At 41.2% G+C, this 23,979-nt stretch overlaps 1 protein-coding gene across 1 annotated transcript; it reads left to right on the forward strand.

Moving 5' to 3' along the window:
* Positions 1-4,315: 4,315 nt before the first annotated feature.
* MAT2A (methionine adenosyltransferase 2A) lies at positions 4,316-23,767 on the forward strand. The gene is made up of 9 exons (XM_060786957.2): positions 4,316-4,491; positions 14,548-14,625; positions 14,733-14,855; positions 14,967-15,079; positions 15,162-15,305; positions 16,224-16,442; positions 18,493-18,675; positions 19,903-20,036; positions 22,003-23,767. Exons 1-9 carry the CDS (start codon positions 4,413-4,415, stop codon positions 22,103-22,105), a joined length of 1,176 nt encoding a protein of 391 aa, XP_060642940.1. The 5' UTR covers positions 4,316-4,412; the 3' UTR covers positions 22,106-23,767.
* The last annotated feature ends 212 nt before the right edge of the window (positions 23,768-23,979 follow it).

The raw sequence follows: 23,979 nt of genomic DNA on the forward strand, positions 1-23,979 counted from the left end.
CCATCATGCCAAGTGGACACCTTCCGCTGGGGGGCCAAACTCCGAGTCCCAGGGTCCCATTGTATTGGCTTCTTATATTTTTTATACATATTTTAATAAAAGGGAATAGGACAGAAGGGTCAGGCAAAGGTCATTCATAGGGACTTTAAAAGGTAAAGTTTCCAAAACGTTTCTAAGAGTCCTTCAGAAAGGAAAAAGTCCCATAGAAGTTCAAGAGAGTACATAAGTGTAAAGGGAGGTAGTTTCTCAGTAATAAATGTGTTACCTTCTGCTATATATGAAACATAGGGCATAAAGCCTTGATTAAATGATACACACTATCTAACATGGGAAGGGTCCTTGTTGTTGTTGTTGTTGTTGTTGTTGTTGTTAGTGTCTTGGCAAATTGTCCAAGGCTTAACCCTTATTATCCAGTCTGGTGTCCTTGTCCTTAGCAAAACTATAAGTTACTATCTTTTATTGGGGGGGGGGTCATGTTCGACTTCAATATGGGAGTTTCCAGTCAGATCTGTCTGTATGGCCCCTTCTACACTGCCATATAATATCCTGAATTATCAGCTTTGAGTTTGATTATATGGCAGTGTAATCCAATGAATAGTTAAAGTGCTTCTGAGGACATTTTGCTGGGAATTATTCCTTATTAAAGGGAATAATAGTTTGAAGGGACCCAAAGGGTCATCTAGTCCAACCCCTCTCTTCCAGACAGGAAGACACAATCAAAGCTCTCCCAACAGATGGTCATCCAGCCTCTTTTTTAAAACTTCCAGAGAAAGAAAGAGACTCCACCAGACTCTCAAACAGCAGCATATTCCGATTTTAAAGATTTCAATCTATGCCAGAATGTCACCCCTTTCCTAAAATGCTTCACTAAATCAACACAAACATATATGGATAAGAATACATCAGAAAGAGCGAGCGCTACTTGGTGGCTTTTTGGGAGAGCTGTATATACAACTCCCATGTTACGCCAGCTCCGCTGGCTGCCAGTTTGCTACTGGGCACAATTTAAAAAAACTCAAAAATTACAACAGTAAAACAACAGAGAGTAAACAATCAGGCACAGCAAATCACTCTCAACAAAAGATTCCCCCAGGCACTTCCAAGCCATTAAATGCTAATCAAGGTGGTCAGTTGAAACAGTCACACCTAGCTCCAGCAGACAAAAGGCCTTTGTCCCACCCTGGTCATTCCACAGATATATAAACCCATTTTCTTACTTCCAACAGACCTCACTACCTCTGAGGATGCTTGCCATAGATGCAGGCGAAACGTCAGGAGAAAGTGCATCTAGAACATGGCCATATAGCCCGGAAAAACCTACAACAACCCAATGATTCTGGCCATGAAAGCCTTCGACAATAAACAATTCAAAGTGCTGGCTTTGGCCTATAAAGGCCTAAATGGCCCTGGCCCAAATTACCTGTCCGAACGCATCTCCCCCTATGAACCATCACAGAGATTAAGATCCTCCGGGGAGGCCCTGCTTTCTGTCCCGCCATTGTCACAGGCACGATTGGTGGGGACGAGAGACAGGGCCTTCTCGGTGATTGCTCCCCGGCTATGGAACTCCCTTCCTGGTGAAATCAGGCTGGCCTCCTCCCTCCTGTCCTTTAGAAGGGTGGTCAAAACTTGGCTGTGGGACCAAGCTTTCGGGACAGGGCAATAAAGCGGCAATAGGAAAGATGACCAGGCCAATTAGATTTGACGCGGATGACTAGGATGGTTTTAAATGGTTTATTTTAATATTTTGATCAATGTTTTTAATGTTTATGTATTGTATGTGAATCTGTGTCCTGGCATTGAATGTTTGCCGTGTATATGATGTGCTCCGCCCTGAGTCCCCTTTGGGGTGAGAAGGGCGGTATAGAAATGTTTTAAATAAATAATAGATAAATATTCACCATGGCTCTTTGACCTAGAATAGCCAATGTATTTGAGGCCTAATTGATGGGCCACCTGAGCAACTGAATTCCCCACAACCTTCGTTTCTCAGTGTAGTCCAAACCAAGCCAACTTTTATCACGCAGGCGGTGTGTGCTTCTTTTCAGTTCAGTTCTTGTTTTGTTCCCAATGCCATTTACTGGAAGGGAAAGCCAGATTTCTTTGAAATGGCCTCTTTCAGTAAAAGTGCTATTCTAAGAATTACTGCTCAGACTGCTTTTGCTTTTGCTTTCACATGTATTGTTTACCCCATTGTTTCTCAACCTTCCTAATGCCGAGACCTCTTAATGCACTTCTTCCTTTTGTGATGACCTCTAACCATAACATTCTTTTCGTTGCTATTTCATAACTGTAATTCTGCAAACGTTATAATTCGTAATATAAATATCTGATATCTAGGATGTATTCTCATTCACTTGACCAAATTTGGCACAAATACCCGATACTCCCAAATTTGAATACTGGTGGGGTTGGTGGGATTGGTTTTATCATTTGGGAAGTTGTAATTGCTGGGATTTCGCACACTGGGATTTATAGTTCACCTACAACCAAAGAACATGCTGAACTCCACCAACAATTGAACCAAACTTGGCACGCAGAACTCCCATGACCAACAGAAAAGACTGGAAGGGTTTGGTGGGCATTGACTTTTGAGTTTGGGAGTTGTAGTTCACCTACATTCAGAGTGCACTGTGGACTCGAACAATGATGGATCAGGACCAAACTTGGCATGTCTAAATGTGAACACTGATGGAGTTTGGGGAAAATAGACCTTGACATTTGGGAGTTGTAGTTGTTGGGATTTATAGTTCACCTACAATCAAAAGAGCATTCTGAACCCCACCAACAACAGAATTGGGCCAAACTTCCCACACAGAACCCCCATGCCTTGATCTTGAGTTTTAGAGTTGTAGTTCACCTACATCCAGAGAGGACTGTGGACTCAAACAATGATGGATCTGGACCAAACTTGACATAAATACTGAATATGCCTAAATGTATTTGGGGAAAATAGACCTCGACATTTGGAAGTTGTAGGTGCTGGGATTTATAGTTCATCGATAATCAAAGAGCATTCTGAACCCCATCAATGATAGAATTGGGCCAAATCTCCCACACAGGACCCCCATGTGGGCCACAGCAATGCGTGGCAGGGGACGGCTAGTATAATAAATAAATAAATAATAAATAAATAAATAAATAAAACAATGCATATAACATGTATGGATCTTGATCCTCGTGTGCTGGAAAAATCAGATTGATTGATGTGCCACAAATAAAAATGGACGCCCCAGCCTTGAAATATAGGATCTACACTGTAGAATGAATGCAGTTTGATACCATTTTCACTCCCTTGGGTCAATGCTTCAAACTACAAGAGAGGAGACTCCATCTGAACATGAGGAAGAACTTCCTGGCTATGAGAGCCGTTCAGCAGTGGAACTCTCTGCCCCGGACTGTGGTGGAGGCTCCTTATAGAATCATAAAATCATAGAATCAAAGTGTTGGAAGAGACCTCATGGGCCATCCAGTCCAACCCCCTGCCAAGAAGCAGGAATATTGCATTCAAATCACCCCTGACAGATGGCCATCCAGCCTCTGTTTAAAGCTTCCAAAGAAGGAGCCTCCACCACACTCCGAGGCAGAGAGTTCCACTGCTGAACGGCTCTCACAGTCAGGAAGTTCTTCCTCATGTTCAGATGGAACATGAAGGTTTTAAAGAGAGCTTTTTGGAAGCTTTTAAAGAGAGGCTGGATGGCCATCTGTCAGGGGTGCTTTGAATGCAATATTCCTGCTTCTTGGCAGGGGGTTGGACTGGATGGCCCATGAGGTCTCTTCCAACTCTTTGATTCTATGGGATCCTGGGATTTGTAGTTTGGTGAGGCTTTGGGCAGAGAAAGCTAAAGGATTCCCCTGCTTGCAAAGTGCATTAATTTTGATATGGAGAGATAGAAATGTATAGGGTCGCCCATCAGTGTACTGATTATTTTTTCTTATGCAAACCCTGGAACGACCCAACTGCGCCTGCGCAGTTTCATGGCGCGCTTCAAGGAAAGAAGCCCCTGGGCGAATGGAAGGCGGTAGATGGGAAGGGGGGGGAGGGGAATCATATCATGAAAAAACATAAATTCCCATTGTTCACAAGGAATGATAAATACACAGTCTCAAAATAGGACAATATAATCGTCAAGAGAGGCGTGGCTCTCGTCGAAATGGTACGGAAATGAGCGACTCTTGAGATATAATTATTGGAATGGTACCTAATATTGGAATGGTAGCGCCCAGCACCTCTGCTCTTGGTTTGGCTCAAGGGGGAAAGGGGCGTGGTCTTGGAGGGCGGTGGGCGTGGCTTAATGGTATAAAAGGCACAGCAAGGGGCCGGCTCTCTCATTCCGGGTTTCAGAGCCGGGCGAGCTTGTTGACTGAATTAATTGCCTTCCATAGCTGTGGCTCTCGAGATCTCTCTGACGATGAACGGATTGCGCGACAGCAGGATCGAAGAAGGAACCTTCCTTTTCACCTCGGAGTCGGTGGGAGAAGGACACCCAGGTGAGTCTATGAGGGAGGAAAAGAGAGGGGGATAGCCAAAATACCCGGATGCTCTGAATGGCTGGGGAAGGAGAGAGAGAAAGGGGGGGAAAAAAGACCCGGCTGTAAAGAGGCGGGAAGACGAGAAGGAGCGCGCGCCTCCCTCAAGCACGCCTCTGATTGGTCGGCGCGCTGCTGAGTGACAGTTCAGGAAGCTCTGCCCTTAAAGGAGCAGGAGGACTCAAACTCCCAGCATTCTTTCTTAGCCGCTTTCACTACTAGGGATTGTGGGTATTGTAGTTTTTTTGAGTTAATAAAAATTGGGCTTGGGTTATTTTAGAAGGGGGTTATTTTAGAGCCCGGGTTGGTTACCACGGCAACGGTGACGAAAGAGCCGCTTCAAGGGGGACGTGCGCGGCCCCGCGGGCCTTGTCGGGAGCGCGCGCGCTGCCCCGCATTGCAGGCGACCACGTGGTTCCCCCCGCATGGCAGGAATGGAAGCATCCATGTTGGAAAAGGAAATGTGTGGGTTGGTTTCCTAAAAAGAAGGGGGGATGCTCAGTGAAGGACTTGGGCCAGGATCCAAAGACACCCAATGAATGAGTGTATAGAAGAAGGGAAAATAGTAGAGAGAAGGGACCTGGCCCTCTAAAGAGGTTTATTAAATGATAATATTATTATATAATATATTATATAATATATATATAATGATAAAGAGGTTTATTATATGATAGCAATGTGTATTGTGTCAGTACCCACAATAATAATAATGCTCCCAATAGTTTGGCCAGTATACCAAGATTTTGAGTTATTATTAATAATAACAATCATTTGGGGCAAACTTCCCACACAGAACCCCCATGACCAACAGAAAATACTTATGGTCATCCAGTCCCAACTCCCTTCACCAGTGCAAGAAAACATAATCAAAGCTCTCCTGACAAAGAGCCATTCAGCCATAGATATAGATAGATATATATTATTCACACACACACAGATATAATATCCTAGATTTGAAAGGGACCCCTAAAGGACAATTATATGTTGTATGTTTCCGAGTAGGCAAACCAAACAATCTCCACATCAACACTGACAAAGAAACAGCAAAAAATACTGCTTTACCTACAAGCATAAAGGAATTACATATATTAAAAACCAGCACTTTCTCATTACTTTATTTTCCAGATCACTAGACTGGGCCACAACAACACGTGGCAGGGGACAGCTTGTATAATATATATATATATATATATATATATATAAAATGATTAAAAGGTTTATTATATGATAGCTATGTGTATTGTGTCAGTACCCACAATAATAATAATGCTCCCAATTCTTTGGCCTGTATACCAAGAATTTGAGTTATTAATAATAATAATACTTTATTTATACCCTGCTACCATCTCCCCAATGGACTCGGTGCAGCTTACGTGAGGCCAAGCCCACAGTACTTCAATAACAAGAGCAATAACAAACAATCAATACAATACAATTAATATAAATCTCATAAACAAAAAAAAAACAATAAACAGTAACACGCAAGCATTTAAAAACCAATGGCCAGGCCAAATGCAATTTTATTTATTGCATTTGACCTGGCCATTGGTTTTTAAATGCTTGCATGTTACTGTTTGTATATTATCTATATATATATATATATATAGATAGATAGATTATATATTATCTTATATATATATATATATAAATGCTCTGTGCATAATGAGTCCCTTAAAAACAAAAGAACCCATGAACAAAATCACACCAAATTTGGTAACAAAACGTCTCACAACAAAAGGAGTGACCATCACTCAAAAAATTATGTATTTATCATTTGGGAGTTGTAGCTGCTGGAATGTATATTTAACCTACAATCAAAGAGCATTCTGAACTCCACCAATGATGGCATTGAACCAAACATGGCATAAAGGACTCCAGTGACCAAGAGAAAATGCTGGAAGGGTTTGGTGGGCATTGACCTTGAGTTTGGGAGTTGTAGTTCACCTGCATCCAGAGAGCATTGTGGACTCAAACAATGATGGATCTGGACCAAACTTGGCACAAGCACTCAATACAGCCAAATATGAACAGAGATGGAGTTTGGGGAAAATAGACCTTGACATTTGGGAGTTGTAGTTACTGGGATTTATAGTTCACCTACAATCAAAGAGCATTATGAACCCCACCAATGACAGATTTGGGGCAAATTTCCCAAACAGAACACCTATGACCAACAGAAAATACTTAAGGCCACCGAGTCCAACCCCCTTCACCAGGGCAAGAAAACATAATCCAAGTCCTCCTGACAAAGAGCCATCCAGCCATAGATATAGATATAGAGAGAGATATGACTCACACACACCGATATAGTATCATAGATTTGAAACACACCCACCTACAGAAAGACAATGATATATTGCATGTTCCAGAGTAAGCAAACCAGACAACTTTTGCACTTGTCTCAAACAGGCAAGAGCTCTCCCACTCTGAACATTATTCCACAGATATCTAATTTGCCTAGTTTCCAGCAGACCTCACAACCTCTAAGGATGTCTGCCATAGATGTGGGCGAAAGATTAGGAGAGAATGCTTCTGGAACATGGCCATACAGCCTGGAAAACTCACAGCAACCCAGTTATTCTGGCCATGAAAGCTTGAATATTACTGTATTTCTTTATAAAGGTGGAAAGGTTCATTATATAATATCTGTGTGCATTGTGTCATTCCTGTATTCCTTTCTAAAGGAGGAAGGGTTTATTATGTAATAGCTGTGCATATTGTGCTCCCAAGAGTAGAATGGAGGCTCTGTTGTTGTTCATTCGTTCAGTCGTTTCCGACTCTTCGTGACCTCATGGACCAGCCCATGCCAGAGCTCCCTATCGGCCGTCACCACCCCCAGCTCCTTCAAGGTCAATCCAGTCACTTCAAGGATGCCATCCATCCATCTTGCCCTTGGTTGCCCCCTCTTCCTTTTTCCTTCCATTTTCCCAGCATAATTGTCTTCTCTAAGCTTTCCTTTCTTCTCATGATGTGGCCAAAGTACTTCAGCTTGGCCTCTACTATTCTTCCCTCCAATGAGCAGTCAGGCTTTATTTCCAGAAGTATGGACTGGTTGGATCTTCTCACATTCCAAGGCATTCTCAGAACTTTCCTCCAGAACCACAGTTCAAAAGCATCTATCTTCCTTTGCTCAGCCTTCCCTAAGGTCCAGCTCTCACATCCGTAGGTGACTATAGGGAATACCATTTCTTTAACTATGTGCACCTTCGTTGCCAGTGTGATCACTCTACTCTTCACTATTTTATTGAGATTGGTCATTGCTCTCCTCCCAAGAAGTAAGCGTCTCCTGATTTCCTGGCTGTGGCCTGGAGCCTGCAGGTTCTACTATTTGATATACTCAGAAGACAAGTAAATTCCAGACAATCAGGGCCAACTTCCAGTATTAGTATTTTAAAAACCCCAAAATCAGGACAGTAAATAAAGAGCAACACTCCAAAATCGGAATTCCAGCTGGGAAACAATCGGGGCCAGCTAACATCTCCCAACAAAGGTTTCCCCCATGCAGGAAGCGGCCAGTCTTTGAAGCTGCAAAGCCATTCAATGGTGGTTGGTGGGGACGAGGGAGAGGGCCCTCTTGGTGTGGCCTCCGGCTCTGGAATTCTCTTCCCAGGGAGATTAGATTAGCACCCACCCTGCCCACTTTCTGTAAAGACCTAAAAACGTGGATGTTCCAATGTGACTTAGATTAATCTGTTCATTAGATGAATTGGCCCTTCTAACCATATCGTATTTTCTGCCTCTTGCACTTTACTATTATTGTTCCTGCCCCTGTAGATGTATTCCGTTACTGACTTGGCCTGTTCATCCCTAACTTACCATTTGGCTGTTGCACTTTTCTATCACTTTTCTATCTTTGTGTCCTTGCAGTTGTATTGCACAAGCCCTTATCTCACCCCTTAGTTTTGAACGGTCCACTATTCTCACTTTCTGGATGTTGTATGATTATGTTTATATATATATATATATATATATATATCTATTGTGTTATATTTTAACTTTGTTTGACTGTGCTTTGTCCTCATGTAAGCCACCCCTGGAGGCGGGATACAAAAATAAAGTTACTATATTATGCTAATACAACATTCACACTTGCCTCCAACAGACAAGAGTTCTTTCGCCCACCCTGGACATCATTCCACAGATATGTAAACCCCACTTGCCTAGTTTTCAACAAACCTCACAACCTCTGAGGATGCTTGCCATAGATGTGGCCAAAATGTCAGGAGAGAATGCTTCTGGAACATGGCCATACAGCCCAGAAAACTCAAAGCAAATCCATAAACAGAAATAATTTGTAATATAAATAAACCATGCATGTTGTGTAGCTGATTCACAATAATAGTGTTATTTATTCCCTGCCTCTTAAGTGGCTTGAGGCGGATTACAGAATTAAAGCACAGAAACATTATAAATATTCTATAACAGGTGTGGGCAAACTTCGGCCCTCCAGGTGTTTTGGGACTTCAACTCCCACAATTCCTAACAGCCGGAATTGTGGGAGTTGAAGTCCCAAAACACCTGGAGGGCTGAAGTTTGCCTGTGCCTGTTCTATAAATACACATATTTCTATAAAAGATGCATTTTATATTGCTGTTTCACTCCATAAGGAGATTTATGACGTGGATAAAGTTAAAAGCATGAGCATACAATTGAAAACATACAAATATGAAAGCAGTATTAAACATTAGTATTCAAAAATTCAGATTGAATCCATTAAAATGTACAAAGCCATAGCAGCCCCTGCCGTAGTTCTATAACATGCATATTAAAATACACAACAGAGGTGAAACACAGGACACGAGTTTAAAATTAAGGATTGTGGCTGATATTTGACCTAAACAAGGATGCTCAGTGGAAAACTCATTGTCTTACTCCGCCATGATGTCTCTTCTTGCCTTGAAGGAAGCAGCATTTTATTCTCAGAGCTGAAAAACATGCTCTTTGATGCCCTGCTGCTGGGCGTACTGTGTGTCTAAATATAGTCTTCTTCCAGGATGGCTGTAGAAATCAGGAGACATGGATGCTGGGGTGAAGCTCCAGCCGTGCAGGCATCTCCTGTGCTAATAATAATAATCTTTATTTGTACCCCGCTACCATCTCCCCAAGGAACTCGGTGCAGCTTACATGAGGCCAAGCCCAAAGTACATCAAACAAAACATCAATAAACAGTCAATAAAATACAAATCATATAAATCACATAAACAAAAAACAATCAATAGTGACATAAACAATTTTAAAAATGGCCAGGCCATTTGAAAATGTGCTGACGTGAACAAGGTAACATATAACTAGGATAGGATTTTTCGGAGAGAAACGAGGGAGCGCAGTCCATCCTGAGTCAGTATTAAAGTGCATTGTGAGGACATATTGCTGAGAGTTCTCCTTATTCTGGGAAGGCACACTGGAACAACCACATTTTCAGGCTCTGCCTAAAGAATGCCAACGTTGGGGCATGTCTAATGTCCCTGCGGAGTGAGTTCCAGAGTAGAGGGGCCACCACCGAGAAGGCCCTCTCGTCCCCACCAATTGCGTTTGCGATGCAGGTGGGAGAGCTGGTAGGGCCTCTCCAGATGATCAAAGAGATTGTGTGGGTTCGTACACAGAAATGCGGTCACGCAGGTAGGCGGGTCCCAAACCGTTCAGGGCTTTGTAGGTAAGAACCTGCAACTTGAATTTGGACCGGAAAATGAATGGCAGCCAATGGAGCTCCTTAAACAGGAGGGTTGACCGCTCATTGCAAGAAGCACCGGTTATTAACCTGGCTACCACCCGTTATACCAATTGAAATTTCTGGGCCGTTTTCAAGGGCAGCCCCATGTAGAGTGCATTACAGTAATCCAATCTGGAGGTGACTAAGGCATGGACCACCCTGGCCAGATCCAACTTCACGAGGTACAGTTGCAGCTGGCGCACGAGTCTTAATTGTGCGAAGGCCCTCCCGGCCAACGCCTGAGCTTTATGCGTAAGTGATGAGTCCAGGAGGACACCCAGACTGCGGACCTGAGACTACCGAAAAGCAGGGAAGGGAAGGAGTGCATTTCTTTTGCCAGAGACATGGAAGTTGGGAGCCATATGCATGACTTCTGCCGGGAAGAAAAAACATCAGATCACTGCATAACTCATCTTTTCAACAATATAGAAAGCATCAGGCATAACAGTGTTAGGGAAAACTACCCTAAAATATAAAGCAGAGCATTCAAAAACAATCAGGATACAAAAGTTGAGCAACAGTTCATTAGCAAATCATGTGATGTGGCTGTAAAGAATTCAGGCTGTAAAGAATTGCTTACGAGGCAAACATGCAAAGTCCAATCTTTAAAAAATCACAAAAGGTTTACTTACAGTAATAAATAACTGCAATTCTTAATAAAGAACTGGGTCTGAGCTACTCTAAGACCCTAACACAACCAATCAGAATGAGAGCAGAAGCAAAGAGGAGAAGAAATAGATACATTCCCAACTGTCAAACAGGAGACATGAGGAAAGGGAAACCCTTAGTCTATACGAAACTAACAGTACAATATAATAATTGTATATTATATATTACATATAATATTACTAATAATATTGCAGTATAGTGGTATGGTACAATATAGTAATATATAGTATCAATATTGTGCTATTACTATGGTGTATTGTATGTGCATATAATTTGTAAGCCGCTCTGAGTCCCCTTTGGGGTGAGAAGAGTGAGATATACATGTCTTAAATAAATAACTTCTCATTGAGGACTTGAGACTTGGGCAATGTGGGGTTGAATGCCAACAAAAAGCCCATTTTAGGTTTTTATTAATTTCCAAGGTACATTATGTCTTTCTCCCTTAGTGAAATGAACCACGGTAATAATGTGTTTCATTCCCTGGTTGTGCAAAACCAGATTATTTCTTCATAGAATCATCATTGGAAAGTACCAGGTCGAATAAAAGGTCATTTGGTCTCCTTAATGTTGGAGAAAAGGGCCCCCATCTACACTGCCCTAAATCCCAGGATCTGATCCCAGATTATCTGATTTAATCTGATTATATCAGTCTCCACTGCCAGATACTTGTTCAGTTCGGACATTTATATCCCTACTTTCTCACCGCAAAGGAAACTCAGAGCGGTTTACAAGTTCGATGTACATACAATACATTATATAATCAGCATAGCACAATATTAGCATTCTATATTACTATATTGTAATATTAGTATAATATTACACATTAGTATTGTATTAGTATTTATATATTAGATAATCTGATCATGATAATATAATAATACACTTTATTGTTTTAATAATCTTTATTAAGGTTTTCTTAAAATACACAAATAAAATAAAATCATAGTATAGAAAAAGAGAAAGAGAAACGAAGGAAGAGAAATAAATTTAATTAATTTTTTTTAAGTGATTTGACCTCCTGGTTTCTTCCGAAAGTCTTCTGTATGGTCTTATTTTCATAATTCTTATTTCTTCATTTGTTTCCCTCTTTTTTATTGCGTTACAGTCTTATTTGTCCTTTTCAACACACAATTTCTTTTTTCTTCTTTCTTAAATACTCTGTGACCTCTCTCCAGTCCGTTTCTTTTCTTCTAATCTCTTTGTTTTTCAACAGTAGGAAGGTAAGCTTATCTAAGTTTCTAATATCTAACATTTTTAGTATCCAGTCGTCTACTTTTGGTATCTCTTGCCTCCATTTTCTGGCATAACACATTCTGGCTTTAACACATTTTAGTTAAAGCTAAAAATAAGATTTTATCTTTATCCTTCTCCATATTTTATCATATATTCCTAATATAAAAACAAATCTGGTTTCAGTGGTAAATGTATTTTTAGCATAATTTGTGTTTCTTTATGTATTTTCCTCCAATATTCTCTTGCTTATTTTGGTAATATGAGCCTTCTGTGGTAATATGAGCCTTCTTTCCTCTTACATTTCCAACATGTCGTGCTTGTGTTATAAATTTTTCCTAATTTTTTCGGGGTCAAATATCACCTTTGTGACATTTTGACCCAATTTTCTCTGAGATCTGTTGCGCATTCATAATAATAATAATCATCATCATCATCTTTATTTTTACCCCACCACCATATCCCCGATGGGGATTCGGAGCGGCTTACATGAGGCCAAGCCCAAATGACAATTACAATAAAGAAAAACCGAAAATGCAAACAATAAACAGTAACATCATAGTTACAGAAAACAAATGAATACATAACAATATACAAATTACAATATGCACAGGCACAGTAATAATGGGCGGGCTACATACAGTGATTAAAAAGACAAAAGTAATTAAAACTAATTAAAAACTCGGGCGAGATAAAAGAGAGAAGCAGGTAATTTACGGAGGAGGGCTCATTTTAGCGGGAGTTGTGGAATCAAGCTTTCCCATGAGGGGGAGGGGACGTATACTCCAATGACAAAGCTTTGAGGTCGAGTAATCATGTGGAATTATACCTACTCACCAAAGGCGCAGCGAAAGAGCCAGGTTTTAAGGTTCTTTTTGAAGATTTCTAAGGAAGGGGCTTTCCTAATTTCTCCAGGTAGTGAGTTCCAGAGTCGGGGAGCCACAACGGAAAAGGCTCTCTCCCTTGTACTGGGATATCAGGGAAGTGTGGAAGGGGACTGGCTGGCCTGTTATTAAACCCCATTATTGCCTGAGTCTATTCTGCAGTCAAAACGGGTCGCTTGGAAGTTGCCTGCTCATTTTAATACCATTCTGTTAATCTAAGCTTTCTGGCCCCATTTGGAGAATTAGTCTCCTTCTACACTGCCATATAATTCAGATTATCAAAGCAGGCCATCTAGATTTTATATGGCAGTGTAGATGGGGCCATAGTTGGTAGAATTGGCCAGCTTGTGAATACTGCATGAGTTGTGCAATATTCTACTTCAGCTCCAAGGCCTTGTTGCACCACACATTTCAAGGATCTGTAATAAAGTAGGCTTCAGTGTGTCTTGGTGATCCGCTCTTTGTTTAAATGCATTCTGGTTTCAAGGAATCCATAGTTTAAATTTGTTTTGTGCTTGTGTTAAAGTTGTAAATAACTTAATTGATATTTTGTAACCAGGTGCCTTTACCACTTGTAAATGGCAGCATTGCATCATCTTAATAGCAGCAACAGTATAGGCGTTTGGGAGGGATGGCTAACCATTCATCATAACTTGCATGTGTCATAGAAGTAGAAGTGTGTGCCTTGAAGGTACTAACTAAACTTGGAGGCTTGACATTTATGTTCTTATTAATTGAACAGGATGATGTTGAGATAGAAAATTATCAGGTTTAACCAGGAGAGGTTAAAGCTCTAGCTCAGGCATGGGCAAACTTTGGCCCTCCAAGTGTTTTGGACTTCAACTCCCACAATTCCTAACAGCCTCAGGCCCCTTCCTTTTCCCCCTCAGCCGCTTAAAATTAAAGGGCAGTCCTAGAAACCTGTTTACCTCTCCGAACGTATTCTCCCCTATGAACCATCAAGATTATTAAGATTGTCTGGAGAGGCCCTGCTCTCGGTCCCACCGGATTCGCAAGCGCGTCTGGTGGGGACGAGGGACAGGGCCTTCTCAGTGGTGGCCCCTCGACTCTGGAACTCTCTCCCACTGGAGATCAGAACCGCCCCGTCTATCCTGACATTTAGGAAACAGGTGAAGACCTGGTTATGGAGACAGGCATTCGAAGAGTGAGCCAACACCCTGAGATATGGATGGAGGATGATGAGCAACGATTTTAGTGTGACGACTGACCATTATAGTTATTGATTGTATGTGATATTATGGTTGGAAATTGGTCTGAGTCCCTCAAGAGAGGTGAGAAGGCCGGTATACAAAACTTTTAAATAAATAAATATATTTTATGTTGCCATTATATATGTAAGCCGCCACGAGTCCCTTTGGGGAGATGGAGGCAGGGTATAAAAATGAAGTTATTATTACTATATTATTATAACACCCAATGTTACTTTTTCCTTTGTATTGCTTGGAGCTTTGAAAATAATATCGGCTTTGAGTCAGGAAAGTAACTGAACCTTTCTGATTTCAGATAAAATTTGTGACCAGATCAGTGATGCTGTTCTTGATGCCCACCTTAAACAAGACCCAAATGCCAAAGTCGCATGTGGTGAGTGTTCTCTTCCTGCTGTGAAGAAACAGCTTCTGTTAGGAGTGTGGTAGATGAGAGCTATTGTTCTTCTACACTTAGGTTGCCAATTCTCTTTTTTCATGTAGAAACTGTTGCTAAGACTGGGATGATCCTCCTGGCTGGGGAAATTACATCTTCGGCTGCAGTTGACTATCAGAAAATTGTCCGTGAAACAATCAAGCACATTGGCTATAATGACTCCTCAAAGGGTAGGTACTAAGTATATTGGCTGTGTATTGGGTCTCCTCTCTGTTTTCCATAGAGATGCATGGTTTCTTTAGATTGTTGCCCTAAGTTTAAAATGTGTGTCTATATTCTAGGCTTTGATTACAAGACATGCAATGTATTGGTTGCCCTGGAGCAGCAGTCCCCTGATATAGCTCAGGGGGTCCACCTTGACCGCAAGGAAGAGGACATTGGTGCAGGTGACCAGGTTGGTGTTAATGAGTTGTGGATTCATCTTAAATTGTACATAGTCGTCCTAAAATGTCATTAAGTTCCTATCTTTGTAATAGGGTTTGATGTTTGGCTATGCTACGGATGAGACTGAGGAGTGTATGCCCCTGACCCTTCTCCTGGCCCATCAGCTGAATGCGAAGCTGGCAGAACTCCGTCGCAACCATACCTTGCCCTGGCTGAGGCCAGATTCCAAAACCCAGGTAAGAAGCAACCTCTTCTTCTGTGCTATTCTAATATATATAAATAAAAATGTAATGTTTGTTTGTGGGATTAGCATAACTCAAAAACCACTGGACTAATTGACACCAAATTTGGACACAAGACAAGTGTCCATCACTCGTAAAAACACTGAAAAACATAGCAGAAGGGATTTAAAAAGCCAAAAAACCCAAAAAAAATCATAACGCATGTGCAAAACCACATATATACACACTCAAAATACATACACAGAAAGGGAAAATGAAGGAGGGAGAGAAAGAAAGGTAGGGAAGGAAGGAAATAGACAAGTGAAGGATGGAACCAAAGAGCAAAGGAAGCGAGAAAAGAAACAGGTAGAGAAGGAAGAAAGAAGAAGAGAAAGAAAAAGAGGGAGGGAAGGAAAGAGTGAAAAAAAGGAGGAGAAAGAGGGAGGGACGGAGATAAGGAAGGAAAGAAAGATGGGTAGAGAAGGAAGGAGGGTGAGAAAGAGGGAGAGAAAGAAAGAAAGGTTGAACTACAATTCCCAAACTCAAGGTCAATGTCCACCAAACCTTTCCAGTTCTTTCTGTTGCTCATGGGAGCCCTGTGTGCTAAGTTTGGCCCAATTCCATCATTGGTGGAGTTCAGAATGCTCTTTGATTGTAGGTGAACTATAAATCCCAGCAATGACAATTCCCAAATGACAAAATCAATTTTTTTTTTTGAGTGGAGGACATACATTGGGTTGTTAGGTATCTTGTGTCCAAATTTGGTGTCAATTCCCCCAGTGGATTTTGAGTTCTGATGGTATCACAAACGAACATTACATTTTTATTTATATAGATGACAGATATATCCTATGGATATTTTTCTGTGTTGGTCTTTATAGTCCAAACGTATATCAGATGCAAAACCTTACATTTCCATTGATTTCTTTTCAGGTGACTGTGCAGTACCGACAGGACCGGGGTGCTGTCATCCCTATTAGAGTCCATACAATCGTTATCTCTGTACAACATGATGAGAAAATCGGTCTGGATGAAATGAGGGATGCTTTGAAGGAAAAAGTGGTCAGAGCTGTCGTACCTTCAAAATACCTGGATGATGATACTATTTACCACCTGCAACCCAGTGGACGTTTTGTCATTGGTGGCCCCCAGGTATGAAGAGGGTTCGGAGTTGAATATATATGATTGGAGGGAACCATTACTTGGGTGGATCTCGCTAGTTTTTTGTGATATCACAGCCACAGCTGTACAATTCAGAAAAATGGCTGCCTTATTAGAGAAGGCAAGTTGTGCAAAGTTATGTAAGAGAAATATGTAAGACCACAGAATGCAAAATGGCATTTCAGTCAGTTGTGTCCTCTGCTCCACAAGGCAGACCTGTCTTCATACGGAGATGTCATGTGGATTCTATGAAGATCAGCCAAAGAGGTGACCAGCATAATTTACTGGCCAGAGCGAAGACAGATGGGAGCAGAATAATAATAATAATAATAATAATAATAATACTTTATTTGTACCCCGCTACCATCTCCCCAAGGGACTCGGTGCGGCTTACATGAGGCCAAGCCTGCAGTACATCAATAAAACGAAGGCAATAACAAAATAATCAATACAAAATAGTAAAATAAATATCAAAACAAAAATAAACAATGAACAATTACATACAAGCATTTAAAAACCTATGGCCGTGCCAAATGTAATAATTTAAAATTTAAAAAATAATGCTGGGCATGAACAAGGTAGGGAATAACTAGGATAGGGTTTTTAAAGAAAGATGAGGGCGCGCAGGCAATCCTAAATCAATGTTAAAGTGCATTTGAGGATATATTGCTAAGAGTTATCCTTATTCTGGGAAGGCACACTGGAACAACCACATTTCCATCTTACCTTTAATAATAATATAAAATAGTATATTGTATATACATATAATATTTATAATATTATAATGTAATACAATATAATACTAGTAATAATAATACAGTATTATAATTGTATATTACATTACATGTAATATTACTAATAATATTACAAAATAATAGTATAGTGCAATATAGTGATATATAATACTACTATTCTATAGGTTGTTAAGATCTTCTGGAGGGGCCCTGCTCTCGGTCCCACCACCTTTGCAATCGCGGCTGGTGGGGGCGAGGAACAGGGCCTTCTCGGTGGTGGCCCCTCGGCTCTGGAACTCTCTCCTGTTGGAGATTAGATCTGCCTCTTCCCTCCTGACTTTCAGAAAGCTGGTAAAAACCTGGCTTTGGAATATAGCATTTGCAAAATGATGATCGAGTCAATAACGGCTGACCACACCGGCAGATGGTGATGAATTCGTGATTTTATTCTGACGACCCGGCTTTTGTAATTGTATGATATTGTATGATCTGTATTTTAATGTATTATGATGCTATTGTGTTTACTATATTTGTGTTGAATTTTCTGCTCTTCGGAGGTTGAGAAGACCGGGTTATAAAAGCTCTAAATAAAAACAAATAAATGAATAAATATTGTACTATGCTAATAATATAATATATTGTATGAAAATATATATTGTAAGCCGCTCTGAGTCCCCTTCGGGGTGAGAAGGGCGGCATATAAATGCCGTAAATAAATTAAAAAATGAATAAAATATAGTATATTGTATATGCATATAATATTTATAATATTATAATACAATATAATACTAGTAATATACAATATTATAATTATATATTTACATTACATGTAATATTACTAATAATATTAAAATATAATGGTATAGTGTAATATAGTGATATATAATACTGCTATTGTACTATGCTAATAATATAATATATTGTATGAAAATACATATTGTAAGCCGCTCCGAGTCTCCTTCGGGGTGAGAAGGGCGGCATATAATACCTTAAATAAACAAATAAATAAAGTATATTGTATATACATATAATATTTATAATATTATGTAATACAATATAATACTAGTAACAATAATACAAAATTATAATTATATATTTACATTACATGTAATATTACTAATAATATTACAATATAATGGTATAGTGCAATAAAGTAATATATAATACTGATATTGTATTATGCTAATAATATAATATATTGTATGAAAATATATATTGTAAGCCGCTCTAAGTTCCCTTCGGGGTGAGAAATGCGGCATATAAATGCCATAAATAAATAAATTAAATTAAACAATTTGTCCTTGCAGGGAGATGCGGGCTTGACTGGCCGCAAGATCATTGTGGACACCTATGGAGGTTGGGGAGCTCATGGAGGTGGTGCTTTCTCTGGTAAAGACTACACAAAGGTTGACCGTTCAGCCTCTTACGCTGCTCGCTGGGTTGCAAAATCCCTTGTGAAGTCTGGTCTTTGTCGGAGAGTGCTTGTTCAGGTACGTTTTAACACTTTGCCTCTTGGCCTAGAAGTCATGAGTGTCACTGGATGGCAATGTTAAGTGCATGCTCTGGTTGACCTTAATGCTCTGCAAAGGCTGAAAGAAGGGAGCAGGGTTTGACATTACTAAGATCACAAGCACAAGAAGTTGAAAAATGTCAGGAAAGCTTATTACAGTCCCATTTAGTACAGTCATGGGCAAACGTTGGCCCTCTCTCCAGGTGTTTTGGACTTCAACTCCCACAATTCCTAACGGCCTCAGGATCCTTCCTTCTTCCTTTCCTTTCTGGAGAACAAACCCTATGAGGAGCGGCTTAAGGAGCTGGGCATGTTTAGCCTGAAGAAGAGAAGGATGAGAGGAGATATGATAGCCATGTATAAATATGTGAGAGGAAGCCACAGGGAGGAGGGAGCAAGCTTGTTTTCTGCTGCCCTGGAGACTAGGACGCAGAACAATGGCTTCAAACTACAAGAAAGGAGATTCCATCTGAACACGAGGAAGAACTTCCTGACTGTGAGAGCCGTTCAGCAGTGCAACTCTCTGCCGCGAAGTGTGGTGGAGGCTCCTTCTTTGGAAGCTTTTAAACAGAGGCTGGATGGCCACCTGTCAGGGGTGATTTGAATGCAATATTCCTGCTTCTTGGCAGGGGGTTGGACTGGATGGCCCATGAGGTCTCCGTCAACTCTTTGATTCTATGATTCCCGCTTAAGCAGCTGAGGGGGAAAAGGAAAAGGCCTGAGGCTGTGAGGAATTGTGGGAGTTGAAGTCCGGAACACCTGGAGGGAGGGCCAAAGTTTGCCCATGGCAGGTTTAGTAGCTAATGCTATGTAGAGGTCATTGTCAGCTCTTAACAGCTGATTCTGTTGTGGTCTTAGTTGCCCAAAAGTACGGAGGTGTTCATAATTTATCCTAAGATCTCAATGAAGAGTTAGATCCTAAATTGGAAGTTAGAAAGGAAGTAAATGTTGAGCAAGTAGACTTATTAACAAAAGACCCTGCTCATTAATATACAGCAGAGTAACTTATTAGCAGCAGCGTAAACCAGCTGTAAAACCCAGTTAATTTTTAATATTTCTGACAATAAACATGGGCTACAAGGAAATTAGAATGAGAAAAATACTGAAATATTGAATAATATTAATATTATCTGGGAGGGAATGGCTTGCGAGAGTAAAGCTGCTGTGTGCTTCAATGCCTTGTGCTTTATATTAACTTTGCTCTCAGGTTTCCTATGCTATTGGAGTGGCCCACCCATTGTCAGTCTCAATTTTCCATTATGGCACCTCCCAAAAGACCGAGCATGAGCTGCTAGAGATTGTGAAGAAGAACTTTGACCTGCGCCCAGGGGTCATTGTCAGGTAAAATAATGGTGTGCATGCGCATGTGTAAAGATGGCTGCTTCGGAGGTAAAAGGGGTTGGGTTGGGTTGCGGTGGCGTAGTAGGTTAAACCGCTGAGCTGCTGAACTTGGTAACCAAAAGGTCGGCAATTCAAATCCAGGGAGTGGGGTAATCTCCCGATGGTAGTCCCAGCTTCTGCCAACCTAGCAGCTCGAAAACATGCAAATGTGAGTAGATCAATACGTACCGCTTCTGCGGGAAGGTAATGGTGCTCCATGCACTCATGCCGGCCACATGACCTTGGAGGTGTCTATGGACAACGCCAGATCTTTGGCTTAGAAATGGGGATGAGCACCACCCCCAGAGTTGGACACAACTAGACTTAATGTCAAGGGGGAGCCCCCGGTGGCGCAGTGGGTTAAACCCCTGTGCCGGCAGGACTGAAGACCGACAGGTCGCAGGTGTGAATCCGGGGAGAGGCGGATGAGCTCCCTCTATCAGCTCTAGCTCCTCATGCGGGGACATGAGAGAAGCCTCCCACAAGGATGATAAAAACATCAAATCATCCGGGCGTCCCCTGAGCAACGTCCTTGCAGACGGCCAATTCTCTCACACCAGAAGTGACTTGCAGTTTCTCAAGTCACTCCTGACACAACAAAAAAAAATGTCAAGGGAAAACCTTTACCTCATTACACTTAAACAAAGTATGGCCCTTGAGCAAAATTGCTTCAGCTATTATTGAGAAATAAGGCAGCCTACTAAAGACTAAATATTCTGAATTGTAAAGATCTTCCAAGCTGCAGATCTTGGTATAAGGGTGATGAAATTTCCCTATTATGGACAGTGCAGGTGAGTGAGTTAATACTGATGTTTGCAGGCACTTCTACTGACTATTCTTAATATCAAAACATTTTTAGAGGCCTGCTTGGTATTCCTTATATTTAGCTAGTTATGGAGGGCAACCAGGTCTAAGCCTGGGGGCTGCTTGGGTCTGTATACACAGCAATTCAGAACTTCTGGAAGCTTCCAAGTTCTGAGTTGTTTGGTTTGGAGTAAAAGGTAGCAATTCAGATAGGAGAGTAACATCCTGATTTATTATTATTATTAAACTACATTTATACCCCACCCTTCTTACCCCAGTGGGGGACTCAGGGTGGTTTACAATCCATGGCATAAAATATACACATATTACACATATAATTATTATATTATATTATAATTATTATATTATTATAATTATTATATTATTATAATAATGATATTAATAATTAATAATATAATAATATTATATAATTATTATATTATATTGGAGCCCCCGTGGCGCAGCGGGTTAAACCCCTGTGCCGGCAGGACTGAAGACCGACAGGTCGCAGGTTCAAATCCGGGGAGAGGCGGATGAGCTCCCTCTATCAGCTCCAGCTCCTCATGCAGGGACATGAGAGAAGCCTCCCACAAGGATGACAAAAACATCAAAAAACATCCGGGTGTCTCCTGGGCAATGTTCTTGCAGACGGCCAATTCTCATCAGGTCACTCCTGACATGACAAAAAAAATATACTAATAATTATATTGTAATTATATTATATTATTAATAATAATATTACACATACAATAATAAACATGAGATAATAATTCGAATAGAAATACAATAACAAGCTTAGAAGTAATTCAAATAGAAATACAATAACAAGCTTAAAAGTAAACATACAATAATTCAAATAGAAATACAAAAAAAGCTTAAAAGTAAACATTGAATCCCAACCAAAGTGGGCTGATATGGTGATCTGCAGCCATTTGGTAAGTATTCTGTACTGTCAAGTTGAGATTAACAATGGATGGGGGGACCTGTGTGGGGAGTCCGATTCTTTTACAAGCCAATGGTTTGGGCTTCCGGCCTTGGTCGTCTCAGTGGTCACTTCTGGTATAGCCGCGTTTGCTTTGCTTGGTCAATGCACTGTGTTGAGTTACGGACTTGTATATTCCAGGGATCTGGATCTGAAGAAGCCTATGTATCAGAAGACTGCAGCCTATGGTCACTTTGGTAGGAACAACTTCCCATGGGAAGTGCCCAAAAAGCTCAAATACTGAACATGTGGGGCTTCTTTCCCCAGACCTGTTGGTGTACCTTACAGAGAAACCTCCAGGCTGTTGTTCTGTGGGAAAGAACCCTGTTCCCTAAATGATCATGTCCTTCTCTGCTCTTAACTTGGCACACTTTTTTGTCAATTGCCATGAATTATTAGTCCTATGGGGGACCTCAAATTGCACTGTGCTTTCTCCTCTTTCTGGTATGCTTGACCTGTAAGTAAAGCCAGTTGAGCATAGGCGCGATATGTCATACCTAGAGAAGAAAAGACTTATAATCAAGGCAATGTGTTATTAGTCTATTCCTTGTGTTGCCCAAAGGCTAACAACAATCTCCCCTTCAAAACAGAACGAACGCTCTTCTCCTGTGGTGTGCACAGAGCCTGTTCTGTACCACGTACTTGGTCCAGATCTAGAGCAGCACGTTGTCGTGATTTGGCTCTAATGAGAATGCCAAGCCCACCTTTTCTTTCCATCCTTTTGGTCACCCGAGAGCCATGACTCCTGTAGCAGACAGCCTTGCATGCAATGCCAGTTCCACTCCAGTCGAATGCGGCTTTCAATCGGAGGCAGTTCTGGTCTGACAACCAATGGTATCAGGCCCCCCATATTTTAATCTATTGTCGAAGGCTTTCATGGCCGGACTAATTGGGTTGTTGTGTGTTTTCCGGCCTGTATGGCCATATTCCAGAAGCATTCTCTCCTGACGTTTTGCAGGCATTCTCAGAGGTTGTGATGTTTCATCTGCCATTGATGCAGGTGAAACATCAGATGAAAATGCTTCCGGAACATGGCCATACACCCCAGTAAAACACACAGAAACTCCATACTTTAATCAATTTCCTATTATGTTCCTGGGTCTGGGTGGGATGGGGCAAGGATATTAATGAACTTATATCAAGATCCTATGCACCGTTTTAGCACTAGCCAAACCTCACCAATCTTATTAGGCAGACTCTTGGCCAATCTAATGGCATTATGGTCACAGAGAAGTTGCAAAATCATACCCAAGGTCTGTAGGCTGCACACTTTTTGGCACCTGGAATATATTTTTGATTTATTTCGAGCCAAGAACTTCATGTTGCACAAAAATTCTGAGGGGTTTATTTCCGATAGCCGAGTCCACACTGCATCCTGAAGTTCTGGTGTAGCTACAGAGAAACCAGTTCCCTTCAGAATGCAAATGCATTTGGTTAGGATGTGGCTTTCAGGGGGATAAGACCCTACATACTTGAAATTTTTTAATAATTGCTTATTTATTGTGTTTGGGACTGGGTGTGAGTACAGAGAAGCCCTTGTCTCAAATGGCAGCTTTTAAACTTGTTTTTGACTCCACCACCAATTCCTTGACCATTTCCAGCACTCCCTGGTAGGCCAAGGTGTCCTACAGAAAAGCCTTGGGTCCCAACCACCAGGGGGTCTGGCTTCTGTAAAACAGGGGAGGGCCATGCTGCGGGGGACTGGCCCTGGGAGGGGCTGACTTGGCTGGTGTTGTACAGAGAAGCCGGCTTGTTTACTTACCTGTCCCACGGCCAGTGTCCTGTGCAGGAAGTGCCTTTTGCGTTCCACTTTTTTTTTTTCTGGGCGTTTACTACATGTGTCTGGTTCTTGAAATTCCAACAATCTAAAAGCATCTTAATAAAGTGCTAGGTTCTGTCTTCAAAAGTGTTGTCTCTCTGCTCTGAATGCTGAGGTGTTACGGTGGATTTCAAGTGGGATTCATGTAATGGCACACAGGTAGCTCAGCTGTTAGACTGAAGAACCATGTCTTTAAAGCTGCCACGGATAAAAACATGTCGCTACAGAAATATGTTGGGTTAGCAAAGGATGGTTGTTTCTTTGAAGTAGAATTTGCGGTTACAATTGCCCAAAAGATA

The sequence above is a fragment of the Anolis sagrei genome, chromosome 7 (assembly GCF_037176765.1).
Source record: "Anolis sagrei isolate rAnoSag1 chromosome 7, rAnoSag1.mat, whole genome shotgun sequence".
NCBI classification, from domain to species: Eukaryota; Metazoa; Chordata; class Lepidosauria; order Squamata; family Dactyloidae; genus Anolis; species Anolis sagrei.

Excerpts from the sequence above, each read along its gene's own strand:
- MAT2A (XM_060786957.2), top strand. The coding sequence starts at position 4,413 with ATGAACGGATTGCGCGACAGCAGGATCGAAGAAGGAACCTTCCTTTTC. Across the intron at positions 4,492-14,547 it reads GGTGGGAGAAGGACACCCAG|ATAAAATTTGTGACCAGATC; the intron begins GTGAGTCTATGA and ends TTCTGATTTCAG. Across the intron at positions 14,626-14,732 it reads AAATGCCAAAGTCGCATGTG|AAACTGTTGCTAAGACTGGG; the intron begins GTGAGTGTTCTC and ends TTTTTCATGTAG.